The sequence below is a fragment of the Salmo salar genome, chromosome 05 (genome assembly GCF_965601325.2).
Source record: "Salmo salar chromosome 05, fSalSal1, whole genome shotgun sequence".
Taxonomy (NCBI): Eukaryota; Metazoa; Chordata; class Actinopteri; order Salmoniformes; family Salmonidae; genus Salmo; species Salmo salar.
In genome coordinates, this window is record NC_138295.1 from 15,917,501 (window position 1) to 15,942,227 (window position 24,727).

A 24,727-nucleotide genomic window follows, 5' to 3' on the forward strand; every position below is an offset into this window, starting at 1 on the left:
GAGCCTACGCCTTCACTATGGTGAGTCACTAAAACAATACAGAAACACACTACAGAAAAACAAGGAACAGCACGTCAGAAATCAGCTCAATGTAACTGAAGAATCCATAGACTCTAACCACTTCTGGGAAAATTGGAAAACGCTAAACAAACACCAACACGAAGAGTTATCTATCCAAAACTGAGATGTATGTATAAACCACCTTCAATCTTTTTGGCTGTAAAACAAAGAACAAACAGCAAAAACATTTACATGATGAAATACAAATCTTAGAACTATTAAAGACTTCCAGAACCCACTGGATTCTCCAATTACATTACTACAGGACAAAATACAAACCCTCCAACCCAAAAAGGCTCATTGGGTTGATGGTATCCTCAATTAAATGATAAAATATACAGACCACAAATTCCAATTGGCTACACTACAACTGCTTAAGCCCCACCCTCTACAACACGTATATCAACGACTAGGCCAGGGCACTAGAACAGTCCACAGCACCCAGCCTCACCCTAATAAAATCTGAAGTCAAATGTCTACTGCTTGCTGATGATCTGGTGCTTCTGTCCCCAACCAAGGAGGGCCTACAGCAACACCTAGATCTTCTGCACAGATTCTGCCACCTGGGCCCTGACAGTAAATCTCAGTAAGACAAAAATGAGTGTGTTTCAAAAAAGGTCCAGTCACCAGGACCACGAATACAAATTCCATCTAGACACCGTTGCCCTAAAACACACAAAAAACTATACATACCTCGGCCTAAACATCAGCGCCACAGGTAACTTCCACAAAGCTGTGAACAATCTGAGAGACAAGGCAAGAAGGGCCTTCAACGCCATCAAAAGGAACATAACATTTGACATACCAATTAGGTTCTGGCTAAAAATACTTGAATAAGTTTTTGAACCCAATTGCCCTTTATGGTTGTGAGGTCTGTGCTCCGCTCACCAACCAAGAATTCATAAAATGGGACAAACACCAAATTGAGACTCTGCATGCAGAATTCGGTGAAAATATCCTCAGTGTACAATGCAAAACACCAAATAATGCATGCAGAGCAGAATTAGGCTGATACCCGCTAATTACCAAAATCCAGAAAATAGACGTTAAATTTAACAACCACCTAAAAGGAAGTGATTCCCAAACCTTCCATAACAAAGCCATCACCTACAGAGAGATGAACCTCAAATCAAATCAAATTTTATTGGTCACATACACATGGTTAGCAGATGTTAATGTGAGTGTAGCGAAATGCTTGTGCTTCTAGTTCCGACAGTGCAGTAGTATCTAATAAGTAATCTAACAATTTCAAAACAACTACCTTCTACACACAAATCTAAAGGGATGAATAAAAATATGTACATATAAATATATGGATGAGCGATGGCCGTGCGGCATAGGCAAGATGCAGTAGATGGTATAGAGTACAGTATATACGTATGAGATGAGTAATGTAGGGTATGGAACCATTATATAAAGTGGCATTGTTTAAAGTGACTAGTGATACATTAATTACATCCAATTATTAATTATTAAAGTGGCTAGAGATTTGAGTCAGTATGTTGGCAGCAGCCACTCAATGTTAGTGATGGCTGTTTAACAGTCTGATGACCTTGAGATAGAAGCTGTTTTTCAGTCTCCCGGTCCCAGCTTTGATGAACCTGTACTGACCTCGCCTTCTGGATGCTAGCGGGGTGAACAGGCCGTGGCTCGGGTGGTTGATGTCCTTGATGAACTTTTTGGCCTTCCTATGACATTGGGTGGTGTAGGTGTCCTGGAGGACAGGTAGTTTGCCCCCGGTGATGCGTTGTGCAGACCGCACCACCCTCTGGAGAGCCTTACGGTTGTGAGCAGTTGCCGTACCAGGCGGTGATACAGCCCGACTGTATGTTCTCGACTGTGCATCTGTAAAAGTTTGTGAGTGTTTTTGATGACAAGCCCAATTTCTTCAGCCTCCTGAGGTTGGAGGCGCTATTGCGCCTTCTTCACCATGCTGTCTGTGTGGGTGGATCGTTCCAGTTTGTCCCTTTGATGTGGATAGGGGCCGCTCCCTCTGCTGTTTCCTGAAGTTCACAATCATCTCCTTTGTTTTGTTGACGTTGAGTGTGAGGTAATTTTCCTGCATGGCCACGCAGTCATGGGTGAACAGGGAGTACCGGAGAGGGCTGAGCATGCACCCTTGTGGGGTCCCAGTGTTGAGGATCAGCGGGGTGGAGATGTTGTTTCCTACCTTTACAACCTGGGGCGGCCCGTCAGAAGGTCCAGGACCCAGTTGCACAAGGCGGGGTCAAGACCCACGTTCTCGAGCTTAATGATGACAATGGAGGGTACTATGGTGTTAAATGCTGAGCTGTAGTCAATGAACAGCATTCTTACATAGGCATTCCTCTTGTCCAGATGGCTTAGGGCAGTGTGCAGTGTGATTGCGTCATCTGTGGACCTATTGGAGCGGTAGGCAAATTAGAGTGGGTCTAGGGTATCAGGTAGGGTGGAGGTGTCACGTCCTGACCATAGTAAGTTGTTATTTTCTATGGTAGAGTAGGTCAGGGCGTGACAGGGGGTGTTTGTCTATGTTTTGTATTTCTATGTTTAGTTTCTAGTTTTGGATTTCTATGTTGGTTTTGTTTGGTATGATATCCAATTAGAGGCAGCCGGTTGTCGTTGTCTCTAATTGGAGGTCATATTTAAGTTGATGTTTGTCCCACCTGTTTTTGTGGGTGATTCATTTTTGAGTAGTGTATTTTCTCTCTGCGCCACGGTTTGTTGTTTTTGTGTATTCAAGTATTTAGTGTATTGCATTTAGTTTCACGGTAAATAAAATATGTGGAACTATGAACACGCTGCATTTTGGTCCGATCCTTTGAACGGCCGTGACAGAATCACCCACCAAAAAAGGACCAAGCAGCGTGGTAAGGAGAAGCTGGAGGAATGGACTTGGGGGTCGGGAGGGCATACGGGGAGTTTGGCGATGTCAGGGGGGAGACCTGATCTAACTTCCCGTGCTTATCGGAGAGAGCCGTGGAGTGAACCGGAGCCAGTCGAGTCAAGCGCGGAGCTTGACGGAAGATTCCGGAGAGAGGTACTGGCATTGCGAGCACTGCGGAGCGGGCGTGCTGAGGAGCGAGTGGATGAACGAGCAATGGGTTGTGGTGTGATGCGCACTATATCGCCCATACGCACTCACAGCCCAGTGCGGTCGGTGCAAGCTCCTCACCGGTGTAGGGCGAAGATGGTCATTCAGCCAGGAAGGAGTAGGCCTGCTCAGCATGCCTGGTCTCCAGTTCGCCTCCATAGTCCGGTACGTCCTGTGCCTCCTTCCCGCATACGCCCTGAGGTGCGTGTTACTAGTCTGGCACCACTTAGGCCAGTTCCTCGCATCAGACCTCCAGTGCGCATGCCCAGTCCTGAGTGTCCTGTTCCTGCTCCCCGCACTCGCCCTGAGGTGCGTGTTACCAGTCTGGCACCACCTAGGCCAGTCACACGCATCAGACCTCCAGTGCGCATGCCCAGTCCGTATTGTCCTGTTCCTGCTCCCTGCACTCATCCTGAGGTGGGGGTTACAAGTCTGGCACCACTCATGCCAGTACCACGCATCAGGATTCCAGTGCACATTCCCAGTCCAGAGCTTCCGGCGACAGTTCCCCATCCAGAGCTTCCGGCGACAGTTCCCAGTCCAGAGCTTCCGGCGACGTTTTTCAGTCCGGAACCTACTGAGACGGCCTACAGGCCGGAACCGACTGAGATGGCCTACAGTCCGGAACCTACTGAGACGGCCTACAGTCTGGAACCTACTGAGACGGCCTACAGTCCGGAACCTACTGAGACGGCCTACAATCCGGAACATACTGAGACGGTCTACAGTCCGGAATCTACTGAGATGGTCTACAGTCCGGAATCTACTGAGACGGCCTACAGTCCGGAATCTACTGAGACGGCCTACAGTCCGGAACCTATTGAGACGGATCTCAGCCCGGAACCTCCAGCAACGCTCTCCAGTCTGGAGCCTCCAGCGACGCAACCCAGTCTGGAGCCTCCAGCGACGCTCCTCAGTCCGGAGCCTCCAGCGACGCCTCCCAGTCCGGAGCCTTCAGCGGCGGTCTGCAGCCCAGAGCCTTCAGCGGCAGTCTGCAACCCAGAGTCCTCAGCGGTGGTCTGCAGCCCAGAGCGTTCAGCGGCGGCCTGCAGCCCAGAACCTTCAGCGGCGGCCTGCAGCCCAGATCCTCCAGCGGCGGTCTGTAGGCCAGAACCTCCAGCGGTGGTCTCCAGCACAGAGCTTCCGGTAATGATTTACAGTCCGATTCCTCTAATAATGATCCACAGGCCGGTGTTACAGAAGTGGAGGGATCTGCGGGTGGAACGGGGGTTATGCCCTGAGCCGGAGCCACCTCCGTTGCTGGAGGATCGGAGGGAGAGGAAGGTTCTGGGTGTAACACTAGAGCCGCCATAGACTTTTGTCACCCACCCTACCCTCCCTTTGGTTTTTGTTGTTGGGGGGGGGGGGGGTGTTGTTTGGGGGGGGGTTGTTGTTGTTTTATGTAGGTGCGGTCGGAGTCCGCACCTTTGGGGGGGGGGTACTGTCACGTCCTGACCATAGTAAGTTGTTATTTTCTATGGTAGAGTAGGTCAGGGCGTGACAGGGGGTGTTTGTCTATGTTTTGTATTTCTATGTCCAATCCTTTGAACGGCTGTGACAGGAGGTGATATGATCCTTGACAAGTCTCTCAAAGCACTTCATGATGACAGAAGTGAGTACTACGGGGGCGATAGTCGTTTAGCTCAGTTACTTTAGTTTTCTTGGGGACAGGAACAATGGTGGCCCTCTTGAAGCATGTGGGCACAGCAGACTGGGATAGGGAGAAAATGACTATGTCCGTAAACACACCAGCCAGCTGATCTGCGCATGCTCTGAGGATGCGGCTGGGGATGCCGCGTCCGGCAGCCTTGCGAGGGCTGGCAGCCTTGCGAGGGTTAACACGTTTAAATGTTTTACTTAAGTTGGCCACGGTGAAAGAGAGCCCACCGATTTTGGTAGCGGGCCATGTCTTTGGCACTGTATTGTCCTCAAAGCGAGCAAAGAAGTTGTTTAATTTGCCTGGGAGCAAGACATCGGTGTCTGCGACGGGGCTGGTTTTCTTTTGTAATCCATGATTGACTGTAGACCCTGCCACAAACGTCTCGTGTTTGAGCTGTTGAATTGCGACTTTACATTGTCTCTATACTGACGCTTAGCTTGTTTGATTGCCTTGCTGAGAGAATAGCTACACTGTTTGTATTCGGTCATGTTTCCGGTCGCCTTGCCATGATTAAAAGTAGTGGTTCGGGCTTTCAGTTTTGCGCGACTCTGATAACATATCTCGAGTGAGCCATGTTTCTATGAAACAGAGAATGTTACAATCTCTGATGTCTCTATGGAAGGCAACCCTTGTTCGAATTTCATCTACCTTGTTGTCAAAAACTGGACGTTGGCGAGTAGTATATTCGGGAGCGGTGAGCGATGTGCCTGTCTACGGAGCCTGACCAGAAGACCACTCCGTCTGCCCCTTCTGCGGCTTCGTTGTTTTGGGTCGCCTACTGGGATTAGATCCATTGTCCAGGGTGGAGGTCCAAACAGAGGATCCGCTTCGGGAAAGTCGTATTCCTGGTCCTAATGTTGGTAAGATGACGTTGCTCTTATATCCAATAGTTCTTCCCGGCTGTAACTTGGAGCAAGCTGGTTCTGGGGCTCTGTTCACAAACACAAACAGACCCCAGAGAGCCCCAGGACAGCAACACAATTAGACCCAACCAAATCATGAGAAAACAAAAAGATAATTACTTGACACACTGGAAAGAATCAACAAAAAACTGACCAAACTAGAATGCTATTTGGCCCTAAACAGAGAGTACACCAGGCAGAATACCTGACCACTGTGACTGACCCAACTTAAGGAAAGCATTGAGTATATACAGACTCAGTGAGTTTAGCCTTGCTATTGAGAAAGGCGCCTATACCCAATGAAGGCAATGAAAACTGAACTAAATGACTATCGCCCCGTGGCACTCACTTCTGTCATCATGAAGTGCTTTGAGAGACTTGTCAAGGATCATATCACCTCCACCTTACCTGCCACCCTAAATCAATAAAAAAAATATATAAAGCCCTTCTTACATCAGCTGATATCTCAAAGTGCTGTACAGAAACCCAGCCTAAAACCCCAAACAGCAAGCGATGAACCCTAGACCCAGTTCAGTTTTCATACCCGCCCTAACAGGACCACAGATGATGCAATCACCATCACACTGCACACTGCCCTATCCCATCTGAACAAGAGGAATACCTATGTAAGAATGCTGTTCATTGACCACAGCTCAGCATTCAACACCATAATATTCTCCAAACTCATCATTAAGCTTTAGACCCTGGGTCTCAACCCGCCCTTTGCAATTGTTCCTGGACTTTCTGATGGGCCGCCCCCAGGTGGAGAAGGTAGGAAACAACATATCCACTTTGCTGACCCTCAGCACGCTTCCCACTCAATCAATCAAGTTTGCAGACGACATTACAGTGGTAGGCTTGATTATCAACAACGACGAGACGGCCTACAGGGAGGAGGTGAGGGCCCTCGGAGTGTGGTGTCAGGAAAAGAACCTCTCACTCAACGTCAAAAAACAAAGGAGATGATCGTGGACTTCAGGAAACAGCAGAGGGAGCACCCCCCCATCCACATCGAAGGGACAGCAGTGGAGAAGGTGGAAAGTTTTAACTTCCTCAGCGTACACATCACGGACAAACTGAAATGGTCCACCATACAGACAGTGTGGTGAAGAAGGTGCAACAGTGCCTCTTAACCTGTTAGGGCTAGGGGGCAGTATTGACACGTCTGGATAAAAAACGTACCCGATTTAATCTGTGAGTATAACAGAACTCCTATGGCAGGCCAAAACCTGAGAAGATTTCAAGCAGGAAGTGGCCTGTCTGAGAAGTAGTGTTTCATCTTGGCTCTTTTTATTGAAGACTCAGGATCTGTGCAATAACGTGACACTTCCTACGTCTTCCATAGGGTCTCAGAGCCGGAGAAAAAGTTGAACGATATCGAGGCAGGCTCTGGCTGAAACACTTTATCGCTTTTTGCAAGTGGCCACTCAGAGTACTATGGGCTTAGGCGCGTGCCCGCTTCAACCGAATGCTTTGTTTTCCTTTGTCTGTTTATCTAAACGCAGATTCCCGGTCGGAATATTATCGCTTTTTTATGAGAAAAATGGCATAAAAATGGATTTTAAACAGCGGTTGACATGCTTCGAAGTACGGTAATGGAATATTTCGAATTCTTTTGTCACGAATTGCGCCATGCTCGTCACCCTTATTTAGCCTTTAGGATAGTGTCTAGAACGCACGAACAAAACGCCGCTGTTTGGATATAACGATGGATTATTTTGGACCAAACCAACATTTGTTATTGAAGTAGAAGTCCTGGGAGTGCATTCTGACGAAGACAACAAAGGTAAGAACATTTTTCTTATAGTAAATCTGACTTTGATGAGTGCTAAACCTGCTGGGTGTCTAAATAGCTAGCCCTGTGATGCCGGGCTATCTACTGAGAATATTGCAAAATGTGCTTTCACCGAAAAGCTATTTTAAAATCGGACATATCGAGTGCATAGAGGAGTTCTGTATCTATAATTCATAAAATAATTGTTATGCTTTTTGTGAACGTTTATCTTGAGTAATTTAGTAAATTCACCGGCAGTGTTCGGTGGGAATGCTAGTCACATGCTAGTCACATGCTAATGTAAAAAGCTGTTTTTTGATATAAATATGAACTTGATTGAACAAAACATGCATGTATTGTATAACATAATGTCCTAGGGTTGTCATCTGATGAAGATCATCAAAGGTTAGTGCTACATTTAGCTGTGGTTTGGGTTTATGTGACATTATATGCTAGCTTGAAAAATGGGTGTCTGATTATTTCTGGCTCGGTACTCTGCTGACATAATCTAATGTTTTGCTTTCGTTGTAAAGCCTTTTTGAAATCGGACAGTGTGGTTAGATTAACGAGAGTCTTATCTTTAAAATGGTGTAAAATAGTCATATTTTTGAGAAATTGAAGTAATAGCATATCTAAGGATTTGAATAACGCGCCACAGGATTCAACTAGCTGTTGAGTAGGTGGGACCAGGGGCGCCGGCATCATAATGGTGATGGCCCTCTCCGTGTGACCACGTTCCACAGCGTCTCATTCATTCAGTTTTAACAGTAGAAGGCTCAAACCAATTTGTGAAGACTGGGGACATCTAGTGGAAGCAATAGGAAGTGCTCAATGAACCATAGCTCACGGTGTGATTAATAGGCAACGTGATGAAGTTGAGTTCGCAATTCAGAATTCCACTTCCTGTTTCCATCTGTCTCGGGTTTTGACTGCCATATGAGTTCTGTTATAGTCACAGACACCATTCAAACAGTTATAGAAACTTTAGGGTGTTTTCTATCCACAAGTATTAATTATATGCATATCCTAGCTTCTGAGTTTGAGTAGGAGGCCGTTTAAAATGGGCACGAATTATTTTCAAAAATCGCTTTAGCGCCCCCTATCCTAGGGGAACGCCAAGAGGTTAACCTGTTGGGGATAGGGGGCAGTATTGACACGGCTGGATAAAAAACGTATCCGATTTAATCAGGTTACTACTCCTGCCCAGTAACTAGAATATGCATATAATTATGGGCTTTGGATAGAAAACACCCTAAAGTTTCTAAAACTGTTTGAATGGTGTCTGTGAGTATAACAGAACTCCTATGGCAGGCCAAAACCTGAGAAGATTTTGAAACGTTTTGAAACACAATGCAATCGTCCCCCTCAAATCTTATTGGCTCTCTTGTTGAAAAACGCCCTGAAGATTTATGTTATACAACGTTTGACATGTTTGAACGAACCTAAATGGGGGAAAAATGCATTTTCTCGAAATGGCTGTCCCGTGGCCGACGGAAGTTTTGGAGCAGCCTTCAGACGCGCTAACAAGAACAAGCTCTTGGAACATAAAGGAGTCATTTTTTCGAACGAAAATACATTTGTTGTGGACCTGGGATTCCTGGAAGTGCTTTCTGATGAAGACAACCAAAGGTAAGGGATTATTGACAATAGTATACAAGACTAGATGTGATATGCGATTGTTCCAAGATGGCTAGCCTATTGCTATTGCTAGCCTATTGTTCTGAGTATCGCATCCCCTTTTATCGCAAAGTGTGATTACCCAGTAAAGTTATTTTTAAATCTGTCATTACAGGTGCTTTCAAGAGATATTCATCTATAAATCGTAGAATGACAATATTACATTATTAAAATGTTTTCGAATTGTAATTTAGTAAATTGTAGCTCTGTTTCATCGGATGCATTTGAGGGAAAATAGTTAGTCAACGTTACGCACCGATGTAAAATGCTGTTTTTATATATAAATATGAACTTTATCGAACAAAAGAATGCATGTATTGTGTAACATGATGTCCTAGGTGTGTCATCTGATGAAGATTGTCAAGGGTTAGTGCTGCATTTAGCTGTTTTTTGGTTATTTGTGATGCATGTGGTTGGTCGGAAAATGGCTATGTGGCTACTTTTACGATATACTCCTCTAACATAATCTAATGTTTTGCTTTTGCTGTAAAGCCTTTTTGAAATCGGACAACGTGGTTCGATTCAGGAGAGGTGTATCTATAAAACGATATAATTTGATATTTTTATTTTTATTTTTTATTATTAAATTTTGTTATGCTAATGGCGATATGATTTTTCGCTGGATGTCGAGGCCGCACAGGGGTTAAACAATGCCCCTTTAAACAATGCCCCTTTAATAATGTTTACATATCTTACATTACTCATATCATATGTATACACTGCATTTTACACCATCTATTGCACCTTGCCTATGCCGTTCGGCAATATATTTATATGTACATATTCTTATTCCATCCCTTTACATTTGTGCGTATTAGGTAGTTGTTGAAGAATTGTTAGATTACTTGTTAGATATTACAGCACTGTCGGAACTAGAAGCACAAGCATTTCTCTACACTCACAATAACAGCTGCTAACCATGTGTATGTGACCAATAACATCTGCTAACTATGTGTATGTGACCAATAACATCTGCTAACCATGTGTATGTGACCAATAACATCTGCTAACCATGTGTATGTGACCAATAACATCTGCTATCCATGTGTATGTGACCAATAACATCTGCTAACCATGTGTATGTGACCAATAACATCTGTTAACCATGTGTATGTGACCAATAACATCTGTTAACCTGTTATGGCTAGGAGGCAGTATTTTCACGGCTGGATAAAAAACGTGCCCGATTTAATCTGGTTACCACTCCTATCCAGTAACTAGAATATGCATATACTTATTACATATGGATAGAAAACACCCTAAAGTTTCTAAAACTGTTTGAATGGTGTCTGTGAGTATAACAGAACTCATTTGTCAGGCAAAACCTGACAAGGTTTCAGGCAGGAAGTGGCCTGTCTGACAAGGTGTCGTTCTTCTTGTCTCTGTTTATTGAAGAGTGAGGATCTTAGCTGTCCCGTGACACTTCCTACGGCTGCCATAGGGTCTCAGAAGGCGGTAAAAAGCTGAATCGTGGCTTTGCAGGCTCTGGCTGAAACAAAGTAGCGCGTTTGGGTAGTGGCTGGTTACAGTACTGTGAGACTCAGGCGCGTGCCCGCGTCGACCGAATGCTTTGTTTTCTTTCCTCTGTTTAGCTAAAAGGAGATTCCCGGTCGGAATATTATCGCTTTTTTACGAGAAAAATGGCATAAAAATGGATTTTAAACAGCGGTTGACATGCTTCGAAGTACGGTAATGGAATATTTCTATTTTTTTTGTCACGAATTGCGCCACGCGCACGACCCTGATTTACCATTTCAGATAGTGTCTGGGACGCACGAACAAAACGCCGCTATTCGGATATAACGATGGATTATTTTGGACCAAACCAACATTTGTTATTGAAGTAGCAGTCCTGGGAGTGCATTCTGACGAAGACAACAAAAGGTAATCAAACTTTTATAATAGTAAACCTGATATTGGTGAGTGCTAAACTTGCCGGGTGTCTAAATAGCTAGCCCGTGATGCCTGGGCTATGTACTTAGAATATTGCAAAATGTGCTTTCACCAAAAAGCTATTTTAAAATCGGACATATCGAGTGCATAGAAGAGTTCTGTATCTATAATTCTTAAATACGTGTTATGCTTTTTGTGAACGTTTATCGTGAGTAATTTAGTAAATTCTTAGTGAATTCGCCGGAAGTTTGCGGGGGGTATGCTAGTTCTGAACGTCACATGCTAATGTAAAAAGCTGGTTTTTGATATAAATATGAACTTGATTGAACAAAACATGCATGTATTGTATAACATAATGTCCTAGGGTTGTCATCTGATGAAGATCATAAAAGGTTTGTGCTGCATTTAGCTGTCTTCTGGGTTTTTGTGACATTATATGCTAGCTTGAAAAATGGGTGTCTGATTATTTCTGGGTTGGTACTCTGCTGACATAATCTAATGTTTTGCTTTCGTTGTAAAGCCTTTTTGAAATCGGACAGTGTGGTTAGATAAAGGAGAGTCTTATCTTTAAAATGCTGTGAAATAGTCATATGTTTGAAAAATTGAAGTTTTTGTATTTTTGAGGAGTTTGTATTTCGCGCCACGCCCATCATTGGATGTTGGAGCAGGTGTTTCGCTAGCGGAACGTCTAGATGTAAGAGGTTAACCATGTGTATGTGACCAATAACATCTGTTAACCATGTGTATGTGACCAATAACATCTGTTAACCATGTGACCAATAACATCTGTTAACCATGTGACCAATAACATCTGTTAACCATGTGTATGTGACCAATAACATCTGTTAACCATGTGACCAATAACATCTGTTAACCATGTGACCAATAACATCTGTTAACCATGTGTATGTGACCAATAACATCTGATGTGATGTGAGTATGTGCACACAGGGAGCTGATTTTCACTTTGTCATCGTCCCCAAGGCAAGGTGACATTGTATCCTTCACACCTCTCTCTCTCTGTGTGTGTGTGTGTCTGCGTATGTGTCCGTATGTGTGTGTGTGTGTGTGTGTGTGTGTGTGTGTGTGTGTGTGTGTGTGTGTGTGTGTGTGTGTGTGTATAACTTGTTCTATAACTGAAGGTTATAAGTGACTCAGGTACGGTGAATGGACACATTTTATTTATAATGTTCTAGAGAGAGAACAAGGAAGACAGAAGAGAATGATGGCGAGAAAGAAGACGAGTTCACCAACATAGTGGCAAGCTAGAAAGATGAGTGTTGTAAAAAGAAAGAGATGAGAGGGATGATGAGAGGGATGATGAGGGATGATGAGCGGGATGATGAGGGATGATGAGGGATGATGAGGGATGATGAGGGATGATGAGGGATGAGGGGGATGATGAGGGGGATGATGAGAGGGATGATGAGGGATGATGAGAGGGATGATGAGAGGGATGATGAGGGATGATGAGAGGGATGATGAGGGATGATGAGAGGGATGATGATGAGGGATGATGAGGGATTATGAGGGTGATGATGAGAGGGATGATGAGGGATGATGAGAGGGATGATGAGGGATGATGAGAGGGATGATGAGAGGGATGATGAGAGGGATGATGAGAGGGATGATGAGGGATGATGAGAGGGATGATGAGGGATGATGAGAGGGATGATGAGAGGGATGATGAGGGATGATGAGGGATGATGAGGGATGATGAGAGGGATGATGAGAGGGATGATGAGGGATGATGAGAGGGATGATGAGGGATGATGAGGGATGATGAGAGGGATGATGAGGGGGATGATGAGAGGGATGATGAGGGATGATGAGGGATGATGAGAGGGATGATGAGGGATGATGAGGGATGATGAGAGGGATGATGAGGGATGATGAGGGATGATGAGAGGGATGATGAGAGCGATGATGAGGGATGATGAGAGGGATGATGAGGGATGATGAGGGGGATGAGGGGAATGATGAGGGATGATGAGGGATGATGAGGGATGATGAGAGGGATGATGAGAGATGATGAGGGATGATGAGGGATGATGAGGGATGATGAGAGGGATGATGAGGGATGATGAGAGGGATGATGAGAGGGATGATGAGAGGGATGATGAGGGATGATGAGGGATGATGAGAGGGATGATGAGGGATGATGAGAGGGATGATGAGGGATTATGAGAGGGATGATGAGAGGGATGATGAGAGGAGAAAATAAGATGTAAAAAAGGAGTGAAGGAGAAAAGAGAGGGAAGGGGTGGATGGATAGAGTGATAGAGGGAGGGAAGGGGTGGATGGATAGAATGATAGAGGGAGGGAAGGGGTGGATGGATAGAGTGATAGAGGGAGGGAAGGGGTGGATGGATAGAGTGATAGAGGGATGGAAGGGGTGGATGGATAGAGTGATAGAGGGAGGGAAGGGGTGGATGGATAGAATGATAGAGGGAGGGAAGGGGTGGATGGATAGAGTGATAGAGGGAGGGAAGGGGTGGATGGATAGAGTGATAGAGGGAGGGAAGGGGTGGATGGATAGAGTGATAGAGGGAGGGAAGGGGTGGATGGATAGAGTTATAGAGGGAGGGAAGGGGTGGATGGATAGAGTGATAGAGGGAGGGAAGGGGTGGATGGATAGAGTTATAGAGGGAGGGAAGGGGTGGATGGATAGAGTGATAGAGGGAGGGAAGGGGTGGAGTTTATGTGAGACACATGGTAACTCCACATGCAGATGATACGCCTAAACGAGCAGCCAGGGTAGAGACACACACTCACACACACACACACACACACACACACACACACACACACACACACACACACACACACACACACACACACACACACACACACACACACACACACACACACACACTGAGGAAGCCAGTTAGCATGCCACCCACCAAATTACCACTGAGAAAATTAATACCTCCATCCATCCACACAAACACTCTCAAATGCTGACACACACACACACACACACACACACACACACACACACACACACACACACACACACACACACACACACACACACACACACACACACACACACACACACACACACACACACACGGTGGGTGTTTAACCCTGTAAGAGTCTGCCATGTGGGTGATCGGTTATCATAGTCTGTGTGTGTATCTCCCAGCCTGATTTAGACGAAGATACACTACATGACCAAAAGTATGTGGACACCTGCTCATCGAACATCTCATTCCAAAATCATATGGAGTTGGTCCCCCCTTTCCTGCTATAACAGCCTCCACTCTTCTGGGAATGCTTTCCACTAGATGTTGGAACATTGCTGTAGGGACTTGCTTCCATTCAGCCACATGAGCATTAGTGAGGTCGGACACTGATGTTGGGCTATTAGATCTGGCTCACAGTCAGCTTTCCAATTCATCCCAAAGGTGTTCAATGGGGTTGAGGTCAGGGCTCCGTGCAGGCCAGTCAAGCTCTTCCACACTAATCTGACAAACCATTTCTGTATGGACCTCGCATGGGAGCATTGTCATGCTGAAACAGGAAAGGGCCTTCCCCAAACTGTTGCCACAAAGTTGGAAGCACAAAATCGTCTAGAATGTCATTGTATTCCGTAGCGTTAAGATTTCCCTTCACTGGAACTAAGGGGCCGAACCATAAAAAACAGCCCCAGACCAATATTCCTCTTATGCTTGTGTGCAGCTGCTCGGCCATGGAAACCCATTTCATGAAGTTCCCTACGAACAATTATTGTGCTGATGTTGCTTCCTGAGGCACACACATCCTCTCTCCACACACACATCCCCTCTCCACACACACATCCTCTCTACACACACATCCTCTCTCCACACACACATCCCCTCTCCACACACACATCCCCTCTCCACACACACATCCTCTCTACACACACATCCTCTCTCCACACACACATCCTCTCTCCACACACACGTCCCCTCTCCACACACACATCCTCTCTACACACACATCCTCTCTCCACACACACATCCCCTCTCCACACACACATCCTCTCTACACACACATCCTCTCTCCACACACACATCCTCTCCACACACACATCCCCTCTCCACACACACATCCTCTCTCCACACACACATCCTCTCTCCACACACATCCTCTCTACTCACACACATCCCCTATCCACACACACATCCTCTCCACACACATCCTCTCTCCACACACACATCCTCTCTCCACACACACATCCTCTCCACACACACACCCCCTCCACACACACACCCCCTCTCCACACACATCCCCTCTCCACACACACATCCCTTCTCCACACACACATCCTCTCGACACACATTCTCTCTCCACACACATCCTCTCCCACACACACATCCCCTCTCCACACAAACATCCTCTCTCCACACACACATCCTCTCCACACACACATCCCCTCTCCACACACACATCCTCTCTCCACACACACATCCTCTCTCCACACACACATCCTCTCCACACACATCCTCTCTCCACACACACATCCTCTCTCCACACACATATCCTCTCTCCACACACACATCCTCTCTCCACACACATCCTCTCTCCACACACACATACCCTCTCCACACACACATCCTCTCCACACACACACTTCCTCTCCGCACACACACATCCTCTCTCCACACACACATCCCCTTTCCACAAACACATCCTCTCTCCACACACACATCCTCTCCACACACACACATCCTCTCTCCACACACACATCCTCTCCACACACACATACCCTCTCCACACACACATCCTCTCTCCACAAACATATCCTCTCTCCACACACACATACCCTCTCCACACACACATCCTCTCCACACACACACTTCCTCTCCACACACACACATCCTCTCTCCACACACACATCCTCTCTCCACACACATCCTCTCTCCACACACACATCCTCTCTCCACACACATCCCCTCTCCACACACATCCCCTCTCCACACACATCCCCTCTCCACACACATCCCCTCTCCACACACATCCCCTTTCCACACACATCCCCTCTCCACACACACATCCTCTCTACACACACACATCCCCTATCCACACACACATCCTCTCCACACACATTCTCTCTTCACACACACATCCCCTCTCCACACACATCCCCTCTCCACACACATCCCCTCTCCACACACATCCCCTCTCCACACACACATCCTCTCCACACACATCCTCTCTTCACACACACATCCTCTCTCCACACACACATCCTCTCTCCACACACACATTCTCTCTCCACACACACACATCCCCTATCCACACACACAGATGCCCTCTCTACAGAGACACATGTCAATGTTTTTTCCCTGTGACGGATGATGGGAGGGATTTAAAGATTTAAAGCATGGACGCCCTTCAATCCCAGCACACACACGCACGCACGCACGCACGCACGCACGCACGCACGCACACACACACACACACACACACACACACACACACACACACACACACACACACACACACACACACACACACACACACACACACACACATATTCACACACACACACACACACACACGTCCAGTTCGGGACGCAGGGTGCTGAAAGCAATCTCTATCTGACCTTGAGTAGGAAGGCCAGAAGATGGAGGGATGAACAAAGGAGAGGAGAAGGAGTGATGTAATCATCTGGCGGAGAAGTGATGCTTTCACAGTGATTGAGGACAACGAACTCACAATCAACCTCACGCACACGGCATCCTGAGTGGCGCAGGAGTCTAAGGTACTGCATCACAGTGCTTGAGGCATCACTACAGACCCGGGTTCGATCCCAGTCTGTATCTCAGCGGCGCACAATTGGCCCAGCATTGTCCGGGTTAGGGAAGGGATTTGGCTGGTAGGGATTTCCTTGTCCCACTTCGCGCTAGCGAATCCTCGTGGTGGGCCGGGTGCCTGCAAGCTGACTTCGGTCACCAGCTGGATGGTGTTTCCTCCTACACATCGGTGCAGCTGGCTTCCGGGTTAAGGGATCAGTGTGTCAAAAAGCAGTGCAGCTTGGCAGGGTCGTGTTTTGGAGGATGCATGGCTCTCGACCTTCGCCTCTCCTGAGTCCGTAGGGGAGTTGCAGCGATGGGACAAGACTGTAACTACCAATTGGATATCACGAAAAAGGGGTAAAAAGTACAAAAAAATTAAATTAAATAAATCATAAAAATACAAAAATAACTCACACACACATACACACACGTCTCATACACACACGTCTCATACACACACACACACACGTCTCACCATCACATACATCACCATTACCCACACGTCTCACCATCACATACCTCACCATTACCCACACACACATTAGCTAAGAGAGCAGAGTATTTCCTGAAGAAAGAAACAAATATATGAAGATGGAATAAGACAGAGAGTGATAACGGCAAAGAGAGAGAGACACATTGAAAGAGAGATAGAGAGATACAGAGAAAGAGATAGAAAGAGAGACATTGGAAGAGAGAGAGACAAAGAGAGAGATAGAGAGGGAGAGACATTGGAAGAGAGAGAAAGAGGGAGATACAGAGAGAGAGACATTGGAAGAGAAAGAAAGAGAGAGATAGAGAGGGAGGGAGAGACATATTGGAAGAGAGATAGAGAGAGAGATACAGAGACTCACAGCTCCAAACGCAGAGTCAAGTGTGTGTGTGTGTGTGTGTGTGTGTGTGTGTGTGTGTGTGTGTGTGTGTGTGTGTGTGTGAACTAGCCACTCTACACATCACAGACTCATAACTTTCCAACCATCTGTTCCCACACATGTTTATTTGCTTAGCCCCGACAAAAGTCTTCTTCAATCGTTCCTCTTCTCCTTTTTTTTGTCTGTTTAGCATAAATACCCTGGATGAAAACATGCTGCCATTGACTCTGACTGGCTCTGTGTCTCTCAACCTTACCTTGTGTTTTAATGCTGTCTTTCAACCTTACCTTGTGTTTTAACGCTGTGTCTCTCAACCTTACCTTGTGTTTTAACGCTGTGTCTCAACCTTACCTTGTGTTTTAACGCTGTGTCTCAACCTTACCTTGTGTTTTAATGCTGTGTCTCAACCTTACCTTGTGTTTTAATGCTGTGTCTCTCAACCTTACCTTGTGTTTTAATGCTGTGTCTCAACCTTACCTTGGGTTTTAACGCTGTGTCTCTCAACCTTACCTTGTGTTTTAATGCTGTGTCTCTCAACCTTACCTTGTGTTTTAACGCTGTGTCTCTCAACCTTACCTTGTGTTTTAATGCTGTGTCTCTCAACCTTACCTTGGGTTTTAATGCTGTGTCTCAACCTTACCTTGGGTTTTAACGCTGTGTCTCTCAACCTTACCTTGTGTTTTAACGCTGTGTCTCAACCTTACCTTGTGTTTTAACGCTGTGTCTCAACCTTACCTTGTGTTTTAACGCTGTGTCTGAACCTTACCTTGTGTTTTAACGCTGTGTCTCAACCTTACCTTGTGTTTTAACGCTGTGTCTGAACCTTACCTTGTGTTTTAACGCTGTGTCTCAACCTTACCTTGTGTTTTAATGCTGTGTCTCTCAACCTTACCTTGTGTTTTAACGCTGTGTCTCAACCTTACCTTGGGTTTTAATGCTGTGTCTCAACCTTACCTTGGGTTTTAACGCTGTGTCTCAACCTTACCTTGGGTTTTAACGCTGTGTCTCAACCTTACCTTGGGTTTTAACGCTATGTCTCAACCTTACCTTGGGTTTTAATGCTGTGTCTCAACCTTACCTTGTGTTTTAACGCTGTGTCTCAACCTTACCTTGGGTTTTAATGCTGTGTCTCAACCTTACCTTGGGTTTTAATGCTGTGTCTCAACCTTACCTTGGGTTTTAACGCTGTGTCTCTCAACCTTACCTTGTGTTTTAACGCTGTGTCTCAACCTTACCTTGTGTTTTAACGCTGTATCTCAACCTTACCTTGTGTTTTAACGCTGTGTCTGAACCTTACCTTGTGTTTTAACGCTGTGTCTCAACCTTACCTTGTGTTTTAACGCTGTGTCTGAACCTTACCTTGGGTTTTAATGCTGTGTCTCAACCTTACCTTGGGTTTTAATGCTGTGTCTCAACCTTACCTTGGGTTTTAACGCTGTGTCTCAACCTTACCTTGGGTTTTAACGCTGTGTCTCAACCTTACCTTGGGTTTTAACGCTGTGTCTCAACCTTACCTTGGGTTTTAACGCTATGTCTCAACCTTACCTTGGGTTTTAATGCTGTGTCTCAACCTTACCTTGTGTTTTAACGCTGTGTCTCAACCTTACCTTGGGTTTTAACGCTGTGTCTCTCAACCTTACCTTGGGTTTTAATGCTGTGTCTCAACCTTACCTTGTGTTTTAATGCTGTGTCTCTCAACCTTACCTTGGGTTTTAACGCTGTGTCTCAACCTTACCTTGGGTTTTAACGCTGTGTCTCTCAACCTTACCTTGGGTTTTAATGCTGTGTCTCAACCTTACCTTGGGTTTTAATGCTGTGTCTCAACCTTACCTTGGGTTTTAATGCTGTGTCTCAACCTTACCTTGTGTTTTAACGCTGTGTCTCTCAACCTTACCTTGGGTTTTAACGCTGTGTCTCAACCTTACCTTGTGTTTTAACGCTGTGTCTCAACCTTACCTTGGGTTTTAATGCTGTGTCTCAACCTTACCTTGGGTTTTAATGCTGTGTCTCTCAACCTTACCTTGGGTTTTAACGCTGTGTCTCTCAACCTTACCTTGTGTTTTAATGCTGTGTCTCAACCTTACCTTGGGTTTTAATGCTGTCTCTCAACCTTACCTTGTGAATTAACGCTGTGTCTGAACCTTACCTTGTGTTTTAACGCTGTGTCTCAACCTTACCTTGTGTTTTAATGCTGTCTCTCAACCTTACCTTGTGTTTTAACGCTGTGTCTCAACCTTACCTTGGGTTTTAATGCTGTGTCTCAACCTTACCTTGTGTTTTAACGCTGTGTCTCAACCTTACCTTGGGTTTTAATGCTGTCTCTCAACCTTACCTTGTGTTTTAACGCTGTGTCTCAACCTTACCTTGGGTTTTAATGCTGTGTCTCAACCTTACCTTGTGTTTTAATGCTGTGTCTCTCAACCTTACCTTGGGTTTTAATGCTGTGTCTCAACCTTACCTTGGGTTTTAATGCTGTCTCTCAACCTTACCTTGTGTTTTAACGCTGTCTCTCAACCTTACCTTGTGTTTTAATGCTGTGTCTCTCAACCTTACCTTGGGTTTTAATGCTGTGTCTCAACCTTACCTTGGGTTTTAATGCTGTGTGTCTCAACCTTACCTTGTGTTTTAATGCTGTGTCTCAACCTTACATTGTGTTTTAACGCTGTGTCTCAACCTTACCTTGGGTTTTAACGCTGTGTCTCTCAACCTTACCTTGGGTTTTAAAGGGAAAATACCAACCAGCTCTCACAGTCTCACGTCAGAATTAGACGTTCATACATGTTTCTCAAACGTAACATTTCATAGTTGTTGCAAACGTCAAATTAAATTTATGCAATAACTCCACATTTTTTAGGTTAGGGTTATATTTAGGCATTAACTGTGAAATCTTAAGGTTAGTTATTAACTCCTAATTATTAAGGTAATGGTTAAGGTTTGGGATAGGAAAAAAATTATGTATTTCATATCACTGGATTTAAACTTGCAACCTTTAGAATCAAGGTCTTACACCCATCCACCATCCTTGTCCACAACACCAAAACTGAAACCTACTTGAAGGTAACAGAGCTCACTGTTGCCCCTAGTGGCCAGTTTCTATGTCATCTCCCAACGTCCTCAGACATGGATGGACGTCAAATACTGACTTGTATCACGGGTGACCTGGCTGAATATACAGTAGGGTATGTGTCCGTGCCTGCCGATGTGTCCCTCTACCATGGGTTTTAGAGGAATATACAGTATGAATTCATAGGTCAAAAGTGTGTGTGTGTGTTGGGTAACATCAGTACCTCTGAACACCAGTAGGGGGAACTAGTGTCTGACAGAGAGAGAGAGAAGAGAGAGAGAGAGAGAGAATTCATGGAGGAGCAGAGGGAGAGAGATAGGATGGAGAGATGGAAGTTACTCTTGGAAAAAGAGTGTTTATGTATTCACTCTCCCTACCTTTGCTATGTCTGAGCTAAGACCCTGGCAGGAAGCCAGTAGAGAGGAGAAGTGAATAGTATTCCACTCTGCACCTGCTAAATGATTTATGAATGATGTATGATAAATCATCTGCTATTAAAAACAATAATGGAATAATAATCATGTCTACTCTCCTCCTTTTCGCTCCCTCTATTCTCCTCTAATGATAGACTGATGAGGGGCCCTGGGCTGCTGGGTTAATGCCATCCATCTTTTCAATTAACATCTCTCTCTCTCGCTTTCTCTCTCTCCTATCTCTCTGTCTCTCCCTCTCTCTTTCACAGAGGGAGTACTGTTGACTCATTTGCATGTGTTGTTTCTGTATCTACTTATCAACTATTGAACACACTTGTCAATCAGAGGAGGGGTCCTCACAGCATGACAGACCTCATGTGGACTGCCCAGTGACTTTATGAGAGAGAGAATAATATTGGAGGTGGCAATCATTTTAGTAGTAACTTAATCATATTAGATCCAGTGTAGATTCACACTGAGAGACAGACACAGAAAGAAAGAAAGAAAGAAAGAAAGAAAGAAAGAAAGAAAGAAAGAAAGAAAGAAAGAAAGAAAGAAAGAAAGAAAGAAAGAAAGAAAGAAAGAAAGAAAGAAAGATGTTCTATAACTGGTAATTAGTCACCATGGTTACCTGTTACAATTGTCTGGCCTGTGACATCTATCATCAAGTTGTGTCTGTAGAGTTATCAGACAACCAATATTATCCTCCTCAATGTAGAGACTGGGCTGATGTGTGTGTCCTTTCCCTCAGGGTCAAATCTCATTTAATCTCCTCCACAACACACACACACACACACACACACACACACACACACACACACACACACACACACACACACACACACACACACACACACACACACACACACTAAACATACACCACACACACACACCATACACAAATGAACGATGCATAGTACACACACTAAATTGTCCACTTAGCTTTTTTAATCACATGCAAATCACAGCTAACATGCCAGCCGCTTCAATCAATCACAGCGAGGCCAGTGAATTAGAGAAGGACAGAAGCACAGGAAACCTTGTAAATATTGAAAACACACACATGAATAACTTATGGTGTGAACGGCTGCAAGCTGCAGAACATCAGCTACCCGCTGTCAGCTAGCTGTCAATCAATGGAATTACTGTCAATCTCAACGCTCACTGGAAGGCAGGGGCTAACACACAGATGCATACACACACACACACACACAGACGCACGCACAGGCTCACACACATGCATTACCCTTCGATTCACACACAGATACAGACTCTTCCCATACATGACCTAAAAGTTAAAGGTCCAACACAGCTGTTTTTAAAATCTCTAAATCAAATCATTTCTGGGTAACAATTAAGTACTTTACTGTGATTGTTTTTAACTAAAATGGGCAAAAATGTCTGGGAGTGGTCTGAGCTGGGAGGGGAAAACTGAAAACTATCTCTTATTGGCAGAGAGGTATGGAACTCTCTAACTAATATACCGGTTGGTGATGTCACCAGGCAGGCCAAAGCTCCATCCCACTGAAACAGGCTGACATTTCAGACAGTCTTTTCAAAAAGCTCTTACAATTAAAGGGCATTATCATCATTTTTACAAGGTCACAGTATTATTCCAACCTCATAGTGTGGAAATATAAAACATAGTGGGCCTTTAACCAGACGTACACACACACACGCACACACGCAAACACACACACACACACACACACACACACACACACACACACACACACACACACACACACACACACACACACACACACACACACACACACACACACGCGCAAACACGCATGCACACACGCGCACGCACACACACACACGCAAACACACACGCGCAAACACACACACACACACACACACACACACACACACACACACACACACACACACACACACACACACACACACACTATAGAGACATCCACCTACACATCTCATCTCCAATCTCTGGTCATCTCTAGAGTATGTCCTTCAAACAGAGCATCAGGGGTTAGAACACTGGGCTAAATGTACGTGAGAGAGAGTCTCATGTTTTAAAGCCCCTTGGCTGTGTGTGTGTGTGCGCGTGTGTATGTGTGTGTTCGTGCGTGTGAGAGAGAGAGACCAGAGCGGTACTGGGAGACCAGGGATTCGCTCTGAGTTCCATGCCTCGCTATAGTATGGTAGTGCAAGGGGAGTGAACCAAGGATCTTACCTGTCTCATGAGTGTGAGAGAGGGTCTTCGACCTCCCGATGTTGCCTGAGTGATGCATCATTCCTCCACAGATCTGTCTATTCTTCTCTCCTCCTCCACACTCCTCTCCTCCACTCCTCTCCTCCACTTCTCTCCTCCTCTATTTAGTCGTCACCAGTCCTTTTATAGTATCCTCTTTCCTCTTCACTCTTCCTTTTTCTCTCCCTCCTTTTCTCCTCTCTCTGTCCAGTAAGGTCCGTTAAACACAATCCACCAGCGGAGCGCGAGAGCAGAGAGCCGACACACACTCACGCACAGCGGAGTGAGCCAAAACACACACACACCCCTGATCTCACAAACACACAGCCTGGGCTAATCAGCCCTCCGCTGCCTGCCAGCCCTGAGATCAGGGGATTCACACTCTACGTCTCCGCTACACTCCTTATTTTTGTCTTCCTCTATTCCCTTGTTTACCTTGCTCCCTCCTTTTCTCAGTCCTCCTCTGAGCAGACAGAGATGGAGAGATGGATGGATGGCTGCTGAGGAAAAGAAAGAGCGCCTTTCAGCCTCTTCTAGGAGAAGAGATGGAGAGAGGGAGCTTCATCCTCTGTGTGCACATGGCTGAGACTGGTAGCAGACTCCGCTAGCGCCGTGGAGAGAGCAAGAGAGAGAGCGAAAGAAAGAGAGGGAGAGAGAAAACTGAGGGGGGGGGGCAAGCAAGCAAGTACATATGAGAGAGAGAGAGGGTGGTGGAGTGAGAGAATGTGTGAGGGAGAGACAGAGGGTGGGGGTGAGAGCACAAGATAGAAAATAGAGAGAAAGACAACGAGAAGGGGGGGTGAACGGGGAGAAAAGAGAGATATAGAGCAAAAGAGCGAGCGAGAGACCGCTAGAGAGCGAGGGGTGAATCACAGGAATGTGACAAAGCATGTTTATCAAAGACAGAGAAGATTGTAGAGAGAGTGAGAGATGAGAGGAGAGCAGGAGAGAAAAGAGGGAGGGACAGATGAGAGGAAAACAGGAAAGGAGAGAGAAGGAGGGTGGAGCGAAAAGAGGGAGAGACAAAGAAAGGGAGAAGCAAAAAGAGGGAGTGGGAGGAAAAAGGAGAGAGGGAGAAAGAGGGCAGAGGACACTGCGGATATCTAACAGTCAGATAGGCAGCTGAGCTCATAGAGACTGTCTGGATCCACAGCTCATAGAGACTGTCTGGATCCACAGCTCATAGAGACTGTCTGGATCCACAGCTCATAGAGACTGTCTGGATCCACAGCTCATAGAGACTGTCTGGATCCACAGCTCATAGAGACTGTCTGGATCCACAGCTCATAGAGACTGTCTGGATCCACAGCTCATACAGACTGTCTGGATCCACAGCTCATAGAGACTGTCTGGATC

General features: G+C 45.6%; 1 protein-coding gene across 1 annotated transcript in view; it reads right to left on the minus strand.

The window, feature by feature from the left end:
* The window catches only part of LOC106604330 (teneurin-2), a 276,175-nt gene extending 251,859 nt beyond the window's left edge, over nucleotides 1-24,316 (minus strand). The window contains 1 exon segment of the mRNA XM_045717935.2: nucleotides 23,354-24,316. Coding sequence (XP_045573891.2) covers nucleotides 23,354-23,414 — 61 coding nt within the window. The 5' untranslated portion in view covers nucleotides 23,415-24,316.
* Nucleotides 24,317-24,727: the final 411 nt, after the last annotated feature.